The sequence below is a fragment of the Elaeis guineensis genome, chromosome 7, assembly GCF_000442705.2.
Source record: "Elaeis guineensis isolate ETL-2024a chromosome 7, EG11, whole genome shotgun sequence".
In the NCBI taxonomy this organism is placed as follows: domain Eukaryota; kingdom Viridiplantae; phylum Streptophyta; class Magnoliopsida; order Arecales; family Arecaceae; genus Elaeis; species Elaeis guineensis.
Genome location: NC_025999.2, coordinates 98,003,541 through 98,025,751, shown reverse-complemented (window position 1 = coordinate 98,025,751; position 22,211 = coordinate 98,003,541). Strand labels below are relative to the sequence as shown.

The window sequence follows — 22,211 nt, the reverse complement described above, 5'->3', positions numbered from 1 at the left end:
TTTATATGTAGTCCTTGCAATTTGCACGAAATTTTGCTGTGGTTTGTTAACGAATTTGTAGTTGCCAAGAAGGCTTCGTATAACACGTTAAAACCCAATCATCAGCTCAGTTGCACAGATTAGTTTAGCAATCCTCATTGGGCCAAACAAAGGCTAAGATACACGGTTCCCTTCATACATCATGCAAGACCTATTGTGTCCCATGGTGCTAGCTTGTGCCTCAGATTGCTTGCACGCATCGCTTCAGTCCTCCCACGTATTGATTCATGAGTTCCACTGAGGACTCTGAGGTATCACTTGCTAGGGGTCCATTTCTTTCTCTCTGATGAAGAAAGGAACAAGAAACGATGAGGATACCAACCGTCGTTCATGCCCAAACCATGGGAGACCAATTAAATTTCTTGTTTTATGGAATGTAAACATGCTGCATTCAGGACAGTTGGAAAATGACTTCTCCTCCATTTATTGATAAGCGAAGATGGGAACTATCTTATGAACTGCTGATTCTGATTTACGAGGATGTATTTTTACTCGATTGATATAATTAATTTGGTTTTACCAAAAAGAAAAAAAAAAAAAAATCATGCCAACATTTGTATGCAATTAAGTATTGTATTGTATGGGATTAATTGACCATATTTGCCTTAAAAATTTATGTACTTTTTCTTGTGCTTGCCTTGCATTACTTGCTCTATGTGAGTCGTCACTATCGAACTTGATACAAGAAAGCCAAGCTGATCATGGTCAATATGCTACATTTGTCGTGTATTGCAAACTGGATCTGGAATAAACTTCAGTCCCGATACAAATGTGTTCATGACATTGACCTGAAGTGGGAGACAATGGCAACATTTCCATAGTTTATTGCAAGTTATGAAGCTATACGTCATTATAATACTCGCCACGAGTTTTGTGATTGTTCTACATGGTGAGGATTGCGTGAAGAAGCATATCTCTACCGTCAAAATGTAGGGTCCATAGCGGTTTCCTACTTCCAATGAGAGTATAAATATAAAAATAGACATCTCTGACTCTGCATCCAATGAGATTATCGACCCACTTGACATACTGGGCAAATTTTTGGAATGATATATAGAATTTCTTGTAGATCAAATGCGGTGTTTATTGCTATGCAATTTATTGGGGGTCATTGAATTCCACACCAAACTCTCAGTCTGTCATGCCCATGCCGGTCGATAGCAGCAATCATGTATTCCATTTCAATTTTTTTGTCTGGCCCATAGCCCATTTTGATATCTGTTTTAAAGTCTCCTCCCAAAAGAATTGAATCACATTGAAGCAGAAAAATGGGAGATCAAACACCTTCACCTGCTATCCTACACCAACCCTATCCTATTAAGGCTAAAGCCTAGGCCTCTGAGCAAATTTAACCAAATTTAACCCAAGTGTGCACAATGGGTGCCATTAATCGGGGATCAAAGTGGGTGTTGATGCCACTTGATACCGAATTCTCGTCTCTTTGCCATGGCAAAGGGTGACACCATGCCATGTCCCAATCTCCTGCAGAATATTGCCCACATGGATAATGGCTGCCAACCGTCACACCTACCTATGCTTATTCATATTAGTATATTTTACTTGGTAAAGGTAAAAAAAAAAAAACTAATTACTGCATGTAAGCACCCTAAAAGCTTAAGGAAATTAAAGATGAACTTTTGTTTGGAACTGAGAAGAAAATTTTAGAAAGAAAAGGAAACCTTTACAAGATACTCAATTGCCCAGCAAACATAATCCATCCATGTGTGCTTTCCTTCCCACTGCATTTCTAACCAGAAAGCTTCGAGCCCTCATCTCTCATTGTCCTTCTTCTATCTTCCAATTCGACTCCTTAAACTACAATTTGATATATCGTCTCAGGGATTAACTCGTTGATATTACCAATTTCCTCCTCTGCTAGGTCTCTTCAACCTTACTATTGGGAGGTTCGGTAATAACATCCTTAAGATTAATTCTCAAATGTTCTAATCTATTCTCACCTTCTATTTAGAATTAATTGTCTCGAGCCCTATGCCTATGATTTTTTAACAATATATTAGCTTTGTGCACATGTCATGCACATGCAAGGACAAGATTTTTTATATAAAAATATTTTTATTTTAAGAATCATCTAGATTATTTCATATTCTTTAATTCATGATTCTCTTTGAGTTTAAAAGTTTAATTCCAATCATAGATAGTTTTTGATAAGTGAAACTTTTCAAAAAAAGAAAATTTGAAAATTTTTATTTCAATAGAATTTTAGAAAAGATATATTTTCTTGCATGACGAGATTAGAAAAGAAAAATCCATCTACTTTGAAATTCATGATGTGATATGCTATATATATTTTAAAAAAAATGAAGAAAGAAGAGATTTCTCTATAGAAAAATTGTAGTTTTATCGCGTAATTCAGCCAGTGCCTTTGGTTTCCAATGATTCAACTTTATCAAGCTCGTTGACAAGACTTTTTTTGGGGGTATATTTTTTTACATGCCCTCAAAGTGTAGTTGTGTATTCCAAAGAAATGTAGTTGTATGCACAAACTATTGGTTCTGTATAGTTAAATAAAATAAATTCAAACCTGTACTTCAAAGTTCAAACACCTCCTTTATGATAGTCATCTTTCATTAATGTGCAAATTAGTTTGCTAGATGTGGATCCGGTAGTCGATGCAATTTGTTTATGATCCATAGTAAAAACTTGGACTTGTGATAATTATGAGTTTAAACTTGAAGGTGTCTAGCTAGAATATTGGATCCATAGTCATCATTTGCTGTTTTATTTATCGATCGAGAGAGGAGACCGACTTCCATTGTTATATCATTAAAAATAAATTAATATAGAGGGGAGTCATCTGTTGTTTTAGAGTTCCATGGTCAAAACTGCAATTTATTACTTGATTTCTATTGGGGGTAATACGTCCACCACTGCAAGTTAATAGAAGTGGGGTTCTCAGACCCTTTCCATTGTGATGTATCTTGAACACTATTTGAATTTCATTGATGACCGGCTTGGATGCTTGCCGACTGGATATTTCAAAGAAACGTCTATAAGGGATAAAGATTGAGACAATACTAAGACTATTAGAGGCTGGTATCCCACTATCATCGGAGCTCGACTTTGCCAACTACTTGGAGAAACCGATCCCTCAGGGGTTCGACATTGCCTTGTCTATTTCGGTCTCCGCAGCAAGCACATCACCAGGAGATACGAACTCTTGGCCGTCTATTTCGAAGAACGATTAAGAATCGGACAAACGATTTCTGCCTGGAGCTTAAGCTGAGGAACACCAAACAATTCCCCATGTGGACCAGCTGGACTCTATTATTCGATCGCATCACTCTGCTTATCAGTCACATCACCATCCCTTCCATAGCTGCGCACCGAGAGAATTTATGACTGCTATCAGAGATACTTAAAACACGTTACACAGTCCCGTGTGATGAGATACGGTCATAATGATCCCTTGTCTTTTCACCCTTGAGTTAATCCTCCCCTTGTTGAAGAAGGGACCCCTGCCAAAATTGCAGCATCGATCCCCAACTCGACCATAGGTTTTGACACCCTATCGATCCCTACGTTATCCGATCCTCCCCAAGATGGCATGCGGGAGCCAGACGTTGAGCTAAGGATGATCCATCTCCAGAGATTTTGAGTCAATCCTTACGCCTAGTCAATCTTTGGATCATACACTATTATAATTTATTGTATATCGGGGGGCTGACCTTTTTTCGAGCCTCACATGGTGGGCTAAACCTACCCTTAAGTTGTGTCGAGCCCCACTTGTCCGACCCTCCTGCTGACCTTGGATGGTCCGCTTCGAAGAACCTTCTAGCCTTCTTCCTGGCCATCAATCTCCACCGCAGTTAACTAATGGATAAGCTGATCTGGACGAATCGATTGATCCCCTTGGTCAATAGTATCCGACAATGAAGACATTCGTAAACTCTTGAGTTTCGATGTATTGGACAACGACTCTCCACCAATAGCATACGAGTCAAGATGTGCCAATTATGGTTTTTGCCTGCATGAGTCAAGTCAGGATATACTTTTTCATGTCATTATCCCACTTGTGACCCACGCACTAGATAAACTCACATCACCTGACCTCCCCTGATCAACTATATACCGCACAGCTCCGCATGATGGGATAGTCGAAATGACTTTCCACCCTTTCTTGCTTGACTTTAGTTCCCCCCATTAATGAAAAGAGCAGAGAGGATTCTCGAGGAACGCATAAATAACGAGCCATCTGGGCATCAGGCTCAAGGTCAGAAAAAACTCAGTTTTGACGTTATCTCTAGGGATTCTGAGCCGATCCTTACTCCTAACCGAACTCTGAGTCCTTTACTACTATAACCTATTACTCCGAAGGTAGTCCCTACCATATCGACCCGCCGAATAGGACCTCTTAAAAATCCTTCGATACCTATATTTTTGCCCATAAGCGGGTTCGGACTAACTGACCGACCCTCCCCATCTGGCCAGCACTCTCCATCTAGTAGTAAGGACCTCATGACCTCCAAACTTCGGCGTCGAAGGAGGGATCGGACATCGGATAACAAAACAGGCTCAAGGACTAATTATGATTCTTGTTCAAACATGTCAAGTCAGAATATATTACCGCATTTCACTTGCCACCTATATGCCCATCAAGCCCATGTCATGTCACCTTCCTTGCCAACTATGCACTAGCTAAAGATCCACTTGCCAACTGACATGATCCGTACGGTCCATCGCGTCATTAATTTCCCTATAAATAGAGGTAAAGAGTGTCCATCATATTTGTGTCCTTTTGAGATTTCTTCTTCTCAGTTGCACCATATTTCTAATTTGATCGTCGGAGGCTTCTCACCGGAGCCACTTTTGGTTGAAACTTATTTTGCTGGAACACCATTTTGATGGTCTTCAATCATATCCATATGCGGTCGGAAATCTTCCGCAACAATTTTCAAGCGTTTAGACATTCATCGGAAAATCATCGGCCATGCTCAGAAAGTGAGTTCAGAATGTTATTAATACTATTCCTCAGTTATTCCCTTCTCTTCTTCTTCCGCTGTTGCCATGCAGTTCTCAAACCTCACCTTGATCCTCCTATTCATGTCATTGCTTCCAAATTTCCTACTCTTGTCCTCCACGTTATACCTCTATATTTAGCTTTGGGGACTCGCTCTACGACACCGGCAACTTCATCTCGACCGGAGAGCTTGCCATTCCGAATGCAGGAGCCCTCTGTTATGGCATGACCTTCGGCCGACCCACTGGCCGCTATTCTGATGAACGATTGACCATCGACTTCATCGGTGTTCTTCTCATTCCTCTCCCAGCACAACCAAAGGTTTTCCTCTATGAATACTCGGACTTAAAACAAAGCCAAGGCTTAGAAACATACAGAGTTTTGTTAATTAATGATTGAACGTTACGATGACCGTTACTAATTATGGTTCTAATAAAATAGATGTAGACTGCGAGGAGTATAGTTCAGCAACTCCCTTTTCATGGTCGGAGAGATTGGAGACAATGATTACGGTCTTCCCATATTAGCTAGGAGGAGCTTTAAGGAAGTGAAATCATACGTGCCCAAGATCATTGAAACCATTTCGATGACCACTGAGGTCATATTAATTGAAAAAAAAAAAAAAAATCAGTTGAATTAATATTGCTAAGCAATTTAATGGTCATTGTTGGATGAATTTTGGTACAGAGATTGATCGAGCATGGGGTGGTGGAGCTGGTGGTGCCGGGGAGTCTACCCCTTGGATGCGTTGGGTGGTTCCTTATCATGTTCATTGCAGTCCTAATTTTTTAATTGAGTATTAGATTTTTTTTTTTTTTTTTTTTTATTTTTTTTACGTTTTTTTTTATTTTTTATATTCATTTTTTTTTTTTTTTTTTTTTTTTTTTTTTTTTTAAATATCATACAGGATTGGCTGGACGTCGCTATTCGATCTGCTCAGGCCTGTTCATCAGTCCTAACAAAGAGGATTACGATCCTCAGACTGGATACTTAAGAAGCTGAATGGTCTGTCCAGATACCACAAGGCGTTGCTTCGCCGGGAACTGGAGCAGCTCCAGAGCAAGTACTTGCAAACAAGGATCATCTTTGGGATTATTATGGTGCAGTCATGCGATTGATGCGGTCTCCAGAAAACTATGGTTCGTCCTTTTACATAATAAACCCTGGCAAAGTCTAAATGGATCCTTGGTAATAGTGCCAAATACTGAATTGAGCTGCAATTATCTCTGCACAAAGCTGGGAGGGCAAAAGAAAACTAGTAGTCCAGAGTGTAGAATGAACATAGAAATGACTCCCAGGAGAGGCCAATTAATTGATTGGCCTCCCTGTAAACATGAGAAATACGGATCTTTAATATATATCAAGTAACATCGAATAACAGTCGTAATGAATTAGGCAAGTAAAAGGCGTCCATTTCCTTGCGACATTTGAGTTAGTGGACGACCATTGTTGAATGGCGTACCACCCATAAAGTGTGCACTGTGAAGAAGGTTTCTAATTCCCATGGATATATATTTATAGTAGATTGGTATAATAAATCCATTTTTGTCCAAAAAAGAAGGAGACAGCAGCTTTTTTATACCTTCCCAAGCTGCCCGAATTTCAGAATAAATTATGCTCTTGGCCGTGAATGAGATGTATCTTGTTGATAGGGCCTTACCTTGGAAATCTTGAATTATATAACCAGCATCTCCCAAAAATGAATTGGGATGAAGCACTCCGTCGAAATTAAACAGTATATGTTCATGAGGGGATACAACCGTGACACTGTATCACAATTTTAACAAACAATATATGTCAAAATTGCGCTACGGTGCCATGGTTGTATCCTATCTTTATAGGAGTGCAGTTTAGGCACCCTATGAAATGGGAACCGTAACAAGTTTCCATTTCAGGTCCATTTGTCATGCCCGTTAAATTTTAAAATTCAGGTCCGATGTGTATGGTAGGTAGATCTGAATTGATGAACTTAGGAACTATTGGGCACCATTATTGTTTTGTATTTTTTTTCTCTACATGTAAGTAAAATCCCACATGTAGATTGATGTGGCATATTTGTAGGAAACTTTGCCTACACCTTGATTCTATTTTCACTCATTCTTTGAAAATGGTAAATCTTTGATTACAATAATTTGTAAAACACGAGTTTCATTGTGTTGCTTGTCTGATCGGTATAATTTTCTTCTTCAGTTTATCAAAATGAAAACATAAAACAAAAGCATTGTTAAAAGGATCCTATAGTCCCCACTCCATTCAGGACCTAAACCTTCTCCTCTTCATGGTGTTTGCCAAGGATTTGGGCACAAAATTTGTCATATTTATTTCAAATGATTTTTTTTTTTTTTTTGGTATATGTATGTGTGCAAGTGTGCACATTTGTTCGTAAACTCATGTATATCTTGGAAATAAGAATTGAAATGAAAAAGATCCCCATGATGCAGGCTAGGCTGTCTGACGGTTCTTTCAGGTTTTAAGTGCTTGGCCAAAAAGCTTAGCTCACAGTGTCATAAGTTGAGTTTCTCATGTAGTCAAACCAATGTTGCTCAAGAAATCAAGAAAAATGTCAAACGTCGATCACTTCACAAGAAATTACGATGTTAATGAGTACCTTTTTCAATTAAATTAAGCAAATTTAAATGCTTAGTATTGCAAGTATTTGCTTATTAGATTACACAATTAACTGATGCGTGCTTCAAGAAATTACCTGTTTAAGACCTGAGGTATGTAGAGTGGGCATGCGGGCTTACCATGGCCAATGGGCATCCCTGCAAACTAAGTAGCCCCAGAAAATTTCAGCCCTAACTTATATGTTCGGGATGGTAGGGATGTGCCACATATATCATCAGCATAAAAGATGAAATTGAATAGAAATATGTTGCTCTTGTGAATCATGCATGTATTTTTTCTGAGAACAAGGGTGGGGTGGCAACAGTTATTTTATAAAAAATAATGATAGTTATCAATGTCAAACACTTGGAGACACTTCTCAACATGAAATCACAACCTGTGTAAACTGGGATGGCTCTCACTTAACTGAAGATGCCTACCACTCCATTGCAGCTGGTCTACGCTGGTCCTTACAGCAAGCCTCCCATTAGAAGTGCTTGAACTTGCTAGACCATCAAGGGCATTAAATAAAAAATAAAGAAAAGCACATCCAGTTGAAACAGAATAAATAAGAACTAATAATACTATCCACTGAACTCTTTATGTTTCTCTTGGTGTAGTGATTAGTTTCTTCATCCATGAAATGAAATTGTCAGTTATGGTTGCTATAGATCTTTTTATATATTTAACAGTGACTTTTAGAGCGGCTTTATGAGCTTCATTTTCTTATGATGAAATGGGACACAATTAGCTTGCTCCCACTTGTCCACAAAAATGGATTTTGCCAAAAGAAATAATTACCACCTACTATGGCCAAAAAAAAAAAAAAACGAAAAAACTAATTGTAATTCGTAACGCACTAAAACTGGAAAGGAAATATAGGAAATAATTTTTCATAAAAAAAATTAATTACTAAGTCTAATTCGCAACATACAAAAAAGAAAAAAAAAGATAATTATAATTCTTACCTTCTTATTCTCCTGCTTCCATCTCTCGCACTCTTCTCCACTAAATTACACTTCAATATGTAACTTCAGGGAATTACTCACCACCATAAGCAACTCTCCATCTCCCAGCAGCAGCAGATGTTCCTCTGATGACCACTTGATTATAGGCTTTATTTCAAACTTCGATCCACCCTTTCTAAATTAATTTATTGATACAGCAGCTACCGCCCACTTGATCATAGGCTTTATTTCGGACTTCCATCCACCCTTTCTAAATTTAATTTATTGGTCTAATAGGACTCTTTCTCTCTGATTAGTTTAACAAAAGCATGTCTATTTTTCCAAGGGAAGGGCGCTGGTGCATCCTTTTGGAGAACCCAGAGTCAATTAAGATTAAGTTTGATAGAAATCTCGCAAGACCTAGTCGAGGAAGCTTGAGTCCGCTAAATTGGCTAGCACTAGCGTTGTTAATGGATCCGTGGGTTGGAGCTGATTTTAAAGAACAAGCCCACCGCCTGTGCTTGGGCCTAAATTTCTTTGCCTGCTTTGTTTGCGGGTTGATGTTTACAGGCTCAAGTCTAGCACCGGCCTGGCCCATAGCCCCTGGTTCATTTTATTCTAGAGAAAGTCTTTGCGCACCGCATGCGGTGCAATAAAAATGTCGTGAACGCATCATACAATCATATTGAAGCATGTAGCAACTATTTTTCAATACATATTTAATATTACATTTAAGCCTGTAGTTTTACTTTTTCATTTAAAATTTTGAATGACAAAAATGCTCTTCATATTTTGTATATAAAAAATCATAAATTTTTTTCAAAAATCAAAGAAAGATATTTTTGTCATTAAAAATTTATGAAATTTTTAAATAATAAAATATCTCTTTGTTCCTTATGATATTCTGTGGTTAAATTATGAACAGCAAGTCATAATTGGACCGCAAGATATCATAACATGATCACGGATATCATAATTTTTCAAAAGAGAAGAGATATTTTCATCATTCAAAATTTTAAACGAACGAATTGTTAGCAAGCAATGACTATATAGTCCAATCAAATAGATGGTACATATTTTTTGCACCGTATGCAATGTACAAAGAATTATTCTTTTATTCTATTAAAAATCTAAACTTTGGGAGCGTTTCCAACTTCCGATCTCTCTGTGATTAAATGCATTTTGTCGCCGCCTATCGCCGACCGTTGGTTCCATCGTCATCCGACGCTACGGCTATCCCCATGGATAAAACATGAGACTGTGACTTGGGCATAGTCATTCTAGGCCTAGGTTGGGCTTGGCAAGTATGCCTGTGGTAGTGTTTGGTAGGCTAAACGAAGAGGAATATGTCAAACGAAATGGATGCCTCAAATGAGAAAAATGGGAGGGAAAATCACCAAATTTTGTGAGAAATGTATGCCTAAGGGGCTCAACAATTTTTTGAAGCACCACAATGCATTGCTCCGTCGGGCTCTGGATCAACTGCGAAACAAGTACCCCGATCGCACAGAGACCAAAACATTTTGGTGAACACTCTCCATTTCCAGCGTGATCTCATGTGACAAGAAGAAACTGTAATGAAAAATTCTGTCCGCAGGGGCTCTAGATAGTGCTGCTGATGAAAAATTCAATCTTAATTGAACCAATTGTTGGATCTTCTGTTGTCAGTGCGACCTTCCAATTTTGCAATGTGTCGATATAGAGAAATCATAGCGATGGATTTTTCAATGCAGCTTCTTATTATAGTTTCATTAGTAATAGAGGGATTCTTTGTCAGTATTACAAAACAACCTAGAGTACTGGTGTACTACAAAAGGTTTAGATATTCTTATGGCTAGGCCTCAAAAATAAGCTTAACACAAGTGAGAAACTGACAACTTTTTTCCCTCCTATTTATTGATTAAGTAAAGAAGTTATGTACGAGAGTAAAAAAAATGAAGTGCAAAATATGAGGAGATATCAACAAGAGGAGTGATGCACCAAGGAGGCTAGGCTACTCCATAGCTTACCATGACTTTCAATCAATTCTATATGAATTCTGTTTGGAAACCATCCCACATATCTTCATAGGGTGCCCTTTTGCTCGAGCCTTGTGGAATGCAATCTCCTTCTGTTTGAATCTGGTCGGCCTCCAAACATCGATACACTGATCTTCATGGTGGCAAAGGAATGTGCAAGTTTGTCGAAGGAAGGGATGGGATCAACTTAGCATAGCTCTTTTTTTCTTTTTTCGATGGAAATGTTAGAAGGTTATGCTATCCTGTTTTATTGAACAGAATAATTACTGAAGAAAGAAAAAGAAAAAAATCTATCGTAAAAAGAAAAAAAATCTAAAAAAATGAAATGCATATCCTACTGTTATGTCTAATCATATATAGCAGAAATTAAATGAAGCCACTTTATTCTATAATCATAGCCATCTTTTCAATACGTATTTAATACTCATTTAATATCCGTAGTTTTATTTTTCATTTAAAATTTGAAAGATGAAAATATCCTTTTTTTTTCGAAAAAATTATAACATCCTGTGCCGATATTATGGTATTTTGCATTGAAATTATGATTTCTACACAATATGTCATAATTTTTTCATAGAATGTCATAACTAGAGAAGGGTATTTTGTCATTAAAAAAATTTCAACGAAAAAAATATCTTTTCTCTTTGTGACATTCTGTGAAAAAATTATGACATAATTTCAACGCAGGTGCCATAATATCGGCATGAGATGTCATAATTTTTTTGGAAAGAAGGAGTATTTTCATCCTTCAAAATTTCAAATAAAAAAATAGAACTGCGGATATTAAATGCGTGTTGGAAAGCGATGGCTATGTGGTCCAATAGAATGAAGCGATGCGCTCCACATCAGATTTCTACACTACAGATGGTGTATAAAAAATTTTCTTGTTAGGCTGCATCGCTAGATATCCAAAGGGTGTCCCATCCAAGTTGTCCTCATTGCATCCGCTACTTTTCTCTCCTTTGTTTTCTTCCCTTCCTTAATCTCTCTTTCTTCGTGAATTCTTTACATCCCTTTTCATAACAAAACATTGGGGAAGTTTCTCACTTCCTCCATATGTTCCATCAGAAAAATAAAAAAGAAGAGGAAGCCAGCCCCATCACGATTTAAAGTCAGGTCACTATTTCAGCATTGGCCAAAGGATAACTTGGCCTGATGAAAGCTTCTGGCGTGGTGATACTATATGTTTGCTAGTGATTGCGACTTGGAGGCTACGAGCCATAAATATGGAGGGACAACTGATGTCGCACTGTGTCATCATAACGCAAGGTCAATTGTGAGATTGAAAGGTACTTTATTTCCCAAGCAATTTATGTTCGTATACTGCAGAGATCTCCATTTCAGGCTCATTAAACTACTGTTTAGGTTTACAATGGGGTTTCAAGAGCTTGCTGCACGAGTGGTGGCCCATATAACTTAATTCTGTCTGCCAGATGCTGTCGGCAGCCACGAATGCGTGGAAGGACTCCTTTCCCAATTTGCTACGGCATTCAATTTAACTGAAGCTGCGTACCATCACCATAAAAATGTTGTTGTAACATATTACTTGTCTATCCTTGACAAAAATTTTGGTGGAATATGAAAAATTTGTTTCATCCATGCAACAAGAAGGATTACATGGGACAATTGGTGGTATATTACAAAATGGGATGATAAAAACAGGAAAGATGACCAAAATGGTACCTCAACATTTCTAAGATCTAGAGCTATACACTAAAGTAGAAGAATTCAAGTTTACCTAACTATAATTTAGGTTGATGTTATAGGGATTGGGCTTAGTTTCTTCATCTTTTAGATCTATTTACATAGTTGATGACGGTTGGAACGGTTTTCTAAACTTTTGTTCACTTTATGATGAGAAGAATAAGATAGGTATTTATTATTTTGAAAAAAAATAAATTTATTCGTAAATATAATAGAAAATAAAAGAAGAGAATGGCTTGCAGAAATTTTCTTCACACAACAATTAAGTATACTGTAGTCCACACCTTTTGGCTTAACCAATCCGAAGTATTATATCAACTTCTGTTTATTTAAAGATACAAGACAACTTTGAGATCCTTTAGGTTTTTCTTAAATAAAAACAAATGGAGCTGCACTTTGCTTGGTTAGAAATGTACTGAAAACCCAGAAATTTCGTGAGCTCCTTTGGTGTTTACAAGGTTCATTTTGTCCAAGAATATGACACATGATCTACTTGCATTCAAAACCAAATATTACTTTTTTTTTTTTAAGCAAATACTCTTGTTAACTCCATGATTATCGTCACACATGTCATAGGAGTGTTAAAAATAGATGGGGTAAAGTTACCCCTTGGTGGGGGGTTGATCTATAATCATTTTAGGTTTCTTGGTGGTCCTTGTTCTTAACTAAGTGTCAACTAAGAGTCACGGTAGGTCTAATGTAATGAGAGATATGAGGACAGTTGGCAGAAACTAAAGAAGACATACAGAAGAGCCTGGGATCAGTTCAGTTGGCACAGTTAGCTTGAGAGAAATATCCGAGTTTTCCTCGAGAAAATGTCATCCATCCATCTACACTGTTCTTCACAAGGTGTTACAAACTTTTCTTCATTGGGGGAATCTGTGCAGCAGACAGCGGCAGAGAGTCATGAATCTACAATTCATATGTCGAACCCTCTGTTTCCAAGGCGAGCCCCAAAGTAGTTAGCATATCTTCTACGGTTGCTAGGCTCTTGTACAAATGATCCGTCTTGTCAATATTCTTCTTTGATAAAGTGAGGGGAGCAAATCTTAACCATCACAAAGTTTTGCGTAGCCATCAAAACCTATCACTGAATTTTCCTCTGTGCGCTTTAGCTTCTCTGAACTTTTGTGTCTCACCATGTTGGCAGAACCTTTCTTGGTAGCCAGCCGGCAGCATTACCTCGTTCGAATATGTTCCACAGTACCATTCACCACATGAAACTTGGCTAGCAGTAATTCGGGCTTCAGCATGTTGTTCTGGCCATTGAATCATGCCCCATATAACCCACGTAATTCAATGATGAAAATAAGTGCCCAACCATCATCCCAACCAACTCCGTAATATCATACCAGATACGGATGGAACTAATTGCTCATTGAAGCTTTCCCCAACTGCCAGTGGAATGAGGAATTTCTAAAAGAAAGATTGACCAGGGAGGGGCTCCTTCTCTAACTCCACACCAATCCATCCATGTTCTCCAAATCCTCTCCTCCTCTTCACATGAAACTTCAAATGCTCACCTTCATCCTTGTCTTCTCCATCTTCCATATCTCCCATTCTACTCAACTGAACTACACTTCCATATTTAGCTTCGGGGATTCGCTTGCCGACACCGGTAATGCTCTGATCCACTCCAAATCCAACCCTGTATTTGGTAGGCTCCCTTATGGCATGACATATTTTATGCATCCCACTGGCCGCTGTTCTGATGGCCGCTTGATCGTGGACTTCTTAGGTAATCCTTATTTCCATCTTTCTTAACCAAGTTGTGTTCACATCACTCACGATATCTCTACCTCTTTGTTTAACCTTGAAGTTTTTTTTCCGTTGTAACGTAGCCAGTGCATTTGGCCTCCCATTCCTTCCGCCTTACTTAGCTCATGGGCAAAACATTCGGCAAGGGGTGAATTTTGCCGTCGTAGGTGCTACAGCACTGGACCCTGCTTTCTTCCAAGGGTTGCTGGCCGATGGTGCCTTTCCGTTCACCAATCTGTCCCTGAGCACCCAGCTCCGGTGGTTTGAGGAGTTGAAGCCTTCCCTTTGTAACACAACAACAGGTAATAGATAAAGTAATGAAATCTTGGGAACCATCGTTAATTACTTAGTTGCCAATTGTAATTAATTTTCCTTGTTCTTGCAGCCTGTGCTGGCTATTTCAGTAAGTCACTGTTTCTCGTTGGAGAGATAGGGGGGAATGATTATAACTATTTTTTCCTCCTCGGCGGCAAAAGCTTAGAGGAGGTGAAATCATATGTTCCTAAAGTCGTTGGAGCCATTGTCGCAGCCAGTGAAGTACGCATGCAAAGGCCACCTTAATTCTTTTATATAATAAACAAACTATATTTTTTTTAGTTTTTTTTTTTCAAAAAAATATAGATATTTATTATCTGAGAAAGCTATCCTATATACTCAAATGATATAGTCCAGTGGGTGCCCCCACTAATATTCTTAATTTGTTGCTCATAATTGGAGCCAGAGATTGATCAAGAATGGTGCGGTAAATTTGTTGGTGCCCGGGAATCTACCATTCGGGTGCTCCTCGGTATACTTGACGGTATTTAACAGCCCAAACAAAGAGGAATATGACCCAACGACGGGATGCCTCAAGTGGCTCAACGCCTTTGCCAAGTACCACGATGCGTTGCTTCGCCGGGCATTGGACGAGCTCCGCAGAAAGTATCCACGAGCGAGAATTATGTATGCGGACTACTATGGTGCATCTATTCAGATCGGACGTTCTCCACAGCGCTTCGGTGAGCTTTCTTTCTTGGATTATGTCTGTACTTTTGGCCATTTGATGGCAGCTGGTGGCACCTACGAAAGAGCACCAATTGTAGCATGAGATGATATAGGTTGTACTAACCCTGCTGGTCTACTAGAGGACAGGATCCGGAGAGGAGGGGTTTGACCTGACTCCAGGGTTGGGCACAGATGAGAGTTTCCACTCATGGGGAAAAGCATGAAAGATGCCTTCCAACCATTTAAATCAAGCGAATACCACCACTTGATATGCTTCTATACCGGAGGGAGAAGGGGAAAAAAAAAAAAGCCAGCATGCATATGGGAGCTTTCTTAATTAGGGGTAGCAGTGCTTGATCAGTTACTCTATTTAACTGGTTTCAATGCATCGTATATCAGACTACATTATTTATTTAAATAAAATAAATATATTTATATATAAATTATTGATCTGTTTAATAAATAGATCGGATTGATAAATTTTTGATCTATTTTATATTGGATCTAATCTATGTCTTGTCCAATCAATCCGATAGCCACCCCTAATCTTAACGCATCTCGATTCTTGTTTGAGATGCATGTTGACCTAGGCAAGTCTATTGTTTGCCCCGCCAGCTTGTATTTTATATGGCCAGGCTAACATTTGTCAAGGCTGGAGTGGGTTGTGTTATTGGTTTTAGGCCATACCTCAAATGGCCATGGATGTGGTCCAATAATTTGTCAGCCCAATGCCCCAGCGAGTTCTTTCCTCAAGTTTCCATGGTAGGTGGCTGGCGTATTAAGTGTTCGCATGTTCACATCAGCAAGTTTTAGAGAAGGTGTTAAATGCGAATCAATTTAGTAGTTAGCAATTGCGATTGATGGGGATTTGGACATTTAATTGAAGAGAAAATTCCTCCCTAGCATCATCTGAGCCAACTCGGACTAGCTTGGTATTACTCCAAGCTCATGTCATATATTTAATGAAGCTTCAATCAAGCATGGCTAGTCCATGCTTGGATCAATGTTTCTGTGATGAGCTGTGTCTCACATCACTAGAGCTGAAATTGGATATCAGTATAAATATATTTTTTTGAAAAGAAAATATCAATAAATTTATATCTATATTTATTTTGTTTGATAAATATAGATATTGATATAGATATTAATCAGATACAAATTCAGATAGATAATATCTGGTTCACTTCCATCTCTACATATCATTCTAGCTACTTGACCTAGCAAACTAATGTACATCTCTTAAAGAGAATTTTTATTGCATCGTTACCATCATAAACTTACTTTTGCCATTATGTTCCCACCTATAATAGCGCCATTATTTTTATGTTACACCGGAAAACATGGAATTAGATACTTTGTGTTCCTACAATTCAATACACATATTGGGGGTGGGATGTCCAGATTGCAAGCGAAGTTGGAATTACTTGCTGCATCCTTCTTTGCAAGACTTATGCATAGGGGTAAATCGGATCGGTTGGATCATAAACGGTCAGTCAGAAAATTGTCCATCCAAATTCAATCTGTTTATTAAATGGATCAAAAATTCAAATTGAATTCGACCTATTTATTAAACAGGTAATCCGATCCGATCCGTTTAATCCGTTTATTAAATAGGTCAAATTAAGTTAAACAGATTAAACGGATGGGTTAAATGGATCAGAAACAGGTTAAACAGATTTTGAACAGGTTAAAAGGTCTTAAATGGTTAAACAGATCGGATTAAATATTCAGAAATAGTTAAAAGGCTAAACAGTTTAAACGGGTTATCTGACTCAATCCGATCTAAATATTAAAAGATTAAACGGATCAGATATATAAAATCCAAATCCGACCACTTATTAAACGAGTTAAATGGTTATCCGTTTATGACCCAAATCCGTTTAGTCTAAACTCAAATCTGTTTATGCGGTCAAATACGGATCGAGTTGACGGATCAGATCATATTTTGTCAATCTATTATGCAACAAATCTATATGCTGATTTCTTCGACCCCAATTAGCAATATAAATAATTCTTCTATGGTGTGCACCATATAGCCATGCACCGCTCATTCTTATAAGTCTCATTCATCAATGCTCATCTCAATGCATGGTCAGATGGCACAATCATATAATTAGCGACCAACACTATACTTTTTAAGAATCCTTTTTTTGTTAATTTTATAAATGTTTGGCAGGATTTGACGATGTTTTAATAGCTTGCTGCGGTGGAGACGGCCCTTATAATTTTAGCCCGCTAGCCTTCTGTGGCCAGCCGGGCTCGAGTGTGTGCTCGTGCCTTCATCGCGCGCGAACTGGGACGGCTTGCACTTAACGGAAGCCGCTTACCACTTCATCGCCACCAGCTTGCTGGACGGTCCCTACACCAGTCCGCCCTTGAGACAGACTATCAATTGAGACAGAGCCATGTGGTATGCCACAATTGCCATGGAATAGGGCATGCATTACTTTTAGCCAAATTTGCGTCACGATAATAAAGTGTGCTTTATATTGAATAACTACAGAGTTTAGATTATCCAATAAAGAAATCTCTGTTTATTATTTTCGATAGGATCTCTATTTCAGGATTCATGGTGAGGTCTATCTAGATATGGATATCTATAATAACTTTGTGGGAGGACGATTAAACATAAAATTACTTCCTAAGGAGTCCTAGTATGAGGTTAATTATTCTAGTAGGTTGGAAGCCATGATGTGAACTTTGTATCCAAAAGTTTCCGAGTTGGCTATACTTGTTTGATTTGCCAAAGAAGTTTGCAGAAATTTGAATAAAGTCCACTCATCCAACTATTTCTTTGGAAACTTATCCAACTTACTCAACCAAACAATTTTTCACATCCGTAGAGGAGCAACAAAGAAGGTGGCCTTTTGGGATTTGAAAAAAACTAAATTGTATGTTGTTGCGGTCAATCCCCTCGTCGCCTGATCGCCGGGAACGAACGCCTGCAAAAAGAAAGTCCACACTAACCGGAGACAACTCCGGCGGAGATCCTCCGACGGTCAAGTCAGGGAGGAGAGTGGGCAACAGTGAAATGAATACAGAGAGCTCAATAGAGAGAGAGAAAGAAAGAGAGCAAGCCTGAGAGTTTTTTGGCCCCTCTAGGACTGTTGCCTTCCCCGATATATATAGTGGAGCACGGTATGGCGCCGTCATTAATGGCGCGGACAATTGAAGAATTGTCAATTCACTGTAGAATGTCAGAGTTGCCGTAAAGATGTCAACTCATCGTGGGGCCGTCAAATCACTAGGGTTGACCATGCCATAGGCGGGATAATGCCGCTAGGCGGTAGCGCCGCATGCCGTTGTCAGGACTGACAGCCTCTGACGGTAGTACGGCGCCTGGAGGAGTCGTCCGACCTTGGGTCGGTGGCCAGCCGAGGGGCGACGGGTAGAGCTTCGGACTCCTCCTATGGTCAGTCGGGCATGTCGGGGGAGTCGGGCACCGGACCCCCTGGTGCAGTCGGTCGGTAGGGCAGAAAGGGTCTGCCCGACCGACGTACCTTCGGTCGGCCGGTCGGTCAGTCGGTCGGTCGGTCGGTCGGTCAGTCGGTCGGTCGATCGGTTGGTTGGTCGGTATACCCCAACAGTTGCCCCCCCACTCCTGAGCCTGACGTTGCATTAGCCCGCGTCACCACGCAGGCGAAAGGAGTGGATCCCTTGCTGCGTCCTGGATCGAGTTTGCCGATCTCACCGACAGATAGTCCGATCAGGTCGATGTCAGATGTCCCGTTGTTCGATGATGGGACGTCAAACAGTCTGGTGCAGGCGATCGGGTGCCGGACGATTCGGTGTCAGGTGATCGGGTGCCGGACGATTCGGTGTCAGGCGATCGGATGTCCGACGCCTTTTGGGGAATGCAAACCGCCGCCCAGCGTCGGTTCTACGAGCGCGGGGCGCTGTCAGGTATCCCATCGGGAACGTGAATCGCCGCGGGCAATTTAATTCCGAATCGCGGCCCTTCCACCATGCGTCACGGGTTATCGGGCCGGCGTCCTTCGCATTTAATTAAGGCGGCATGGCCTTTCCCGGGATGGGTGCGCCGAACTACCGGGCCAAAAGGGGGCCCGGACGCCGCCACATGTCGCCCATCCGGGAAATCTCGATCGGCGCGGCGTCATCTCGGCCGGTGAACGGCCCTATATATATAGGGCCACTCATGTTCAAGGCTTCATTCCTGACGATTTGCTGCGGAGACTCTGCCCAACCGATCCTTCGGTCATCGCCGATAGCCGCCTCCTCTTCCGTTCTCACAAGGGTCCACCCGGGGTTCGTGCTCCTTCCTGTTTTGCCTTAGCTTCCTTTTAAACCTTCATTCTTCCTTCTCCTTTGGTCTTGCCTTCCTCTTGGTTCTGGTGTTATGGCCGGAACCTCATCTCAGGGGGCTCGATCGGGAAACCCGACCGATGACCCTCGGTCGACTCCGAAAGTCGAGGTTTCCTCGCTTTCTGGGCCGAACGTTGATCGGCTTCGGGATCAGTATCGTATCCCAGAGCAGTTCCAATTTTTCGTCCCAGGGGTCGGCGGTCGGGTTAACAACCCGCCGGCGGGCCAGGTGGCACTGTACGTCGAGGACCTCCGGACTGGTCTTCGGCTTTCGATTCTGGAGTTCGTCCGGAATCTGCTGGATTATTACGGACTTTGTCCGGTGCAACTGGCGCCGAACTCTGTCCGGCTAATAATCAGTTTCGCCTTGTTGTGTCAGCTTCTGCCGATAAACCCTCGTATCTCTCTCTTCCGGGCATTTTTGTCCTCCGACCCCACCTTAAGGCCCGAGGGTGGTGGCTCTTCAATCCCCGGAAGGGTCTTTCCTTCATCACTGGCCTTCCATCGTCCATCCACGGATGGAAGAATCAGTTTTTCTTTGTTTCATCTTCTTCTCCCTGGGGCTTCCCTTCTCAGTGGGGCGCGCCCCGAACCGAGGCGAACGAGAACAGCCGGATGGAGGCGGACGACCGGGAGGACTTCCACCGACTCAAGGATATGTCGGTCCTGAAGCAGAGGGAGCTTGTTACCGAACAAGCCCTCTATGACGCTGGCCTGAGCTTGGTCCCCATCTAGGTATCGTCCGATCCATCGGTTGTCTTCTTATTTGGCATTCGTTCTCGTGCCTATATTAATATTTCTGTCGGTATCGCAGGGACACCGCCGAGGATGAGGCCGACCGATGCTAAAATCCGACAATATGCGGTGAGAAAGAGGCCGGCGTCGGGGGTCGGACCTTCACGATCGCCGAAGAAACCCTCCACAGCGGCGCCAACCGTCGCCGGCGTCGGTGACCGATCAGTCGAGCTGGTGATCGCACTCTCAGCTCCGATAGTGCAACCGGAGGAGCGGCCGACGGAGACAGCGGTTGAAGGAACGTCGGCGGCTTCGCCGACGGGAGTGGCGTCGGATGCTGTTCGGGAACTCGAACGCTATCCAACGGCGTCTGCAGCTGCAACGGGGGGCACTGCGTCAAACTCGAGCATCCCTCCTAACCGGATCCACTGGCTGGGGCGGTCGATCGGGGGAAAGCCCCGATGGACCCTGCTGACGACACAAGGTTGGAGAGTCACACCGCGCCGCCTGGCGCTCAGTTCCCCGAAGGAGCGTCGGCACTGGCCGACCACAACCTGGCCAAGAGGCTGTGCCAGGGGATCCTCCTCCCAGCTGATGTGGAGGTGCTGAGGTCTCGGCAAGTGACCGAGATGCTATCTTCGTTCTACCCGACCATGATCGGGGTAAGTTCTACTTCGCCTCCTTTTTCTTTAGTATTTTCATTACTTCGTCTTCCTGACGTAGTGCCCGCATCCGCAGCTGATCTATACCATGTCCGAACTTGAAATCGGGTACCAGAGGTTCGGGAACGTCTGGGTGGCTTGGAAGGACAGGGCGGCGACCGTCGAAGCCGACCGGGCGATGCTGGTCGAACACCTGAAGCAGTCGACCGATCGGGAGGCGAAGTTGGTGGACGAGGTTTCTTGTCTCGGGTCCGAGCTCAAGTCGGCCCGAAAAGAAGCAAAGCGCAAAGGTCGGACTGCGCACCGTCTGCGGCGCGAGCGGGACGGCGTCGCCGTCGAGCTCGAGGCCGAACGCGAGCAGCTCCGGGTCAGCCTGGAGAATCTCGCCAAGGCCAAGGAGGACTCGTCGATTGCCCAGGCCGACGCCGACATAGCAAAGGCAGAGGCGGAGTCGGCGAAGGGCTCTCTCGATCGGGCGAAGGCGGAGGCGAGGTCGGTGAAGGAGTCGGCGAGTCGGGCGGTGGACGACTTTCGCGGCTCCGATCGGTACCGAGAGGAGCTACTGGAGTCCGGCTTCGCATCGTACCGGGTGGGGTACGAGGATGGTCGGGATGCAGTCCAAGCCCTGTACCCGGAGCTGGACCTCAGCGGCATCATCCCATCGGGGGTTGAGGACCAAGCCACGGAAGAGATGGCCGACCCGTCGTTGGGAGGCGTCGCCGTGGCGGGAAAGGCCATCCCGGAACAGATTGCCGAGGGAGAGATGGCCCTGACTTCTGGCCAAGCCCCGACCCGTGATCCGGCGCCGACCGACGATCCTGTTTCGACCGTCGACCCAGTGCCGATCGCGGTGGATACACCGATCCTCCCCGAGCTTCCGTCAGTCGAGGAGATTGACTCGGAAGGATGATCGTGGCCTCGTCCTCTTTTATCGTTTTTGTTTTTCTTAGCGCACTTGCAACCGGGCTTCGGCCCAATTTTGTAACCGAATGAACTTAAGAACTTTCTAGTTTCTCTTTCGACTTCCTTTTCCTGCTTGCTGGGATGTGCTTGTAATCGCGGGGTCATAAGGTCGGGGGGAGCAGCCTTGTCGTGCCACATTAGGACACCCCAATCGTCACCCGAGTCGTTAGTTGAGATAGTCGGCGGTTCAGTGTGTGGTAAGCGAGACGAACCCCGACCACTGATCGCCCGTTTCAGGACCTAGACCGAACATCCGTCGTTAGCCGCAAACCGAATGTCAGAGTCGAACGCACGTCGTCCTGGCGTGAGTCGGGGGTCGACTGACTTTAAGGCACGAGCGCGTTGAGTCGGCCGCACTGGCGGAGTCGAAGGTCGTTCGTGGGGAAGAAAGTCGACCGGCTTTTGGGCGCATCCCGATGACCTGAGTGTCGTCCGATGTGATCGGTCAGACTGCATCCGCTACATTATCGCACGCAGTCGATGCGTCTGGTCG

The 22,211-nt window shown here is 42.3% G+C and overlaps 1 protein-coding gene across 1 annotated transcript; it reads left to right on the top strand.

The window, feature by feature from the left end:
• The first annotated feature begins 13,613 nt into the window (after positions 1–13,613).
• Positions 13,614–17,582, top strand: LOC105048179 (GDSL esterase/lipase At5g45910). The gene is given in 6 exon segments (XM_010927394.4): positions 13,614–14,031; positions 14,135–14,353; positions 14,437–14,588; positions 14,773–15,049; positions 17,212–17,307; positions 17,310–17,582. Coding segments are annotated over 6 exon segments (1,131 nt in total). The 5' UTR covers positions 13,614–13,766; the 3' UTR covers positions 17,432–17,582.
• Positions 17,583–22,211: the final 4,629 nt, after the last annotated feature.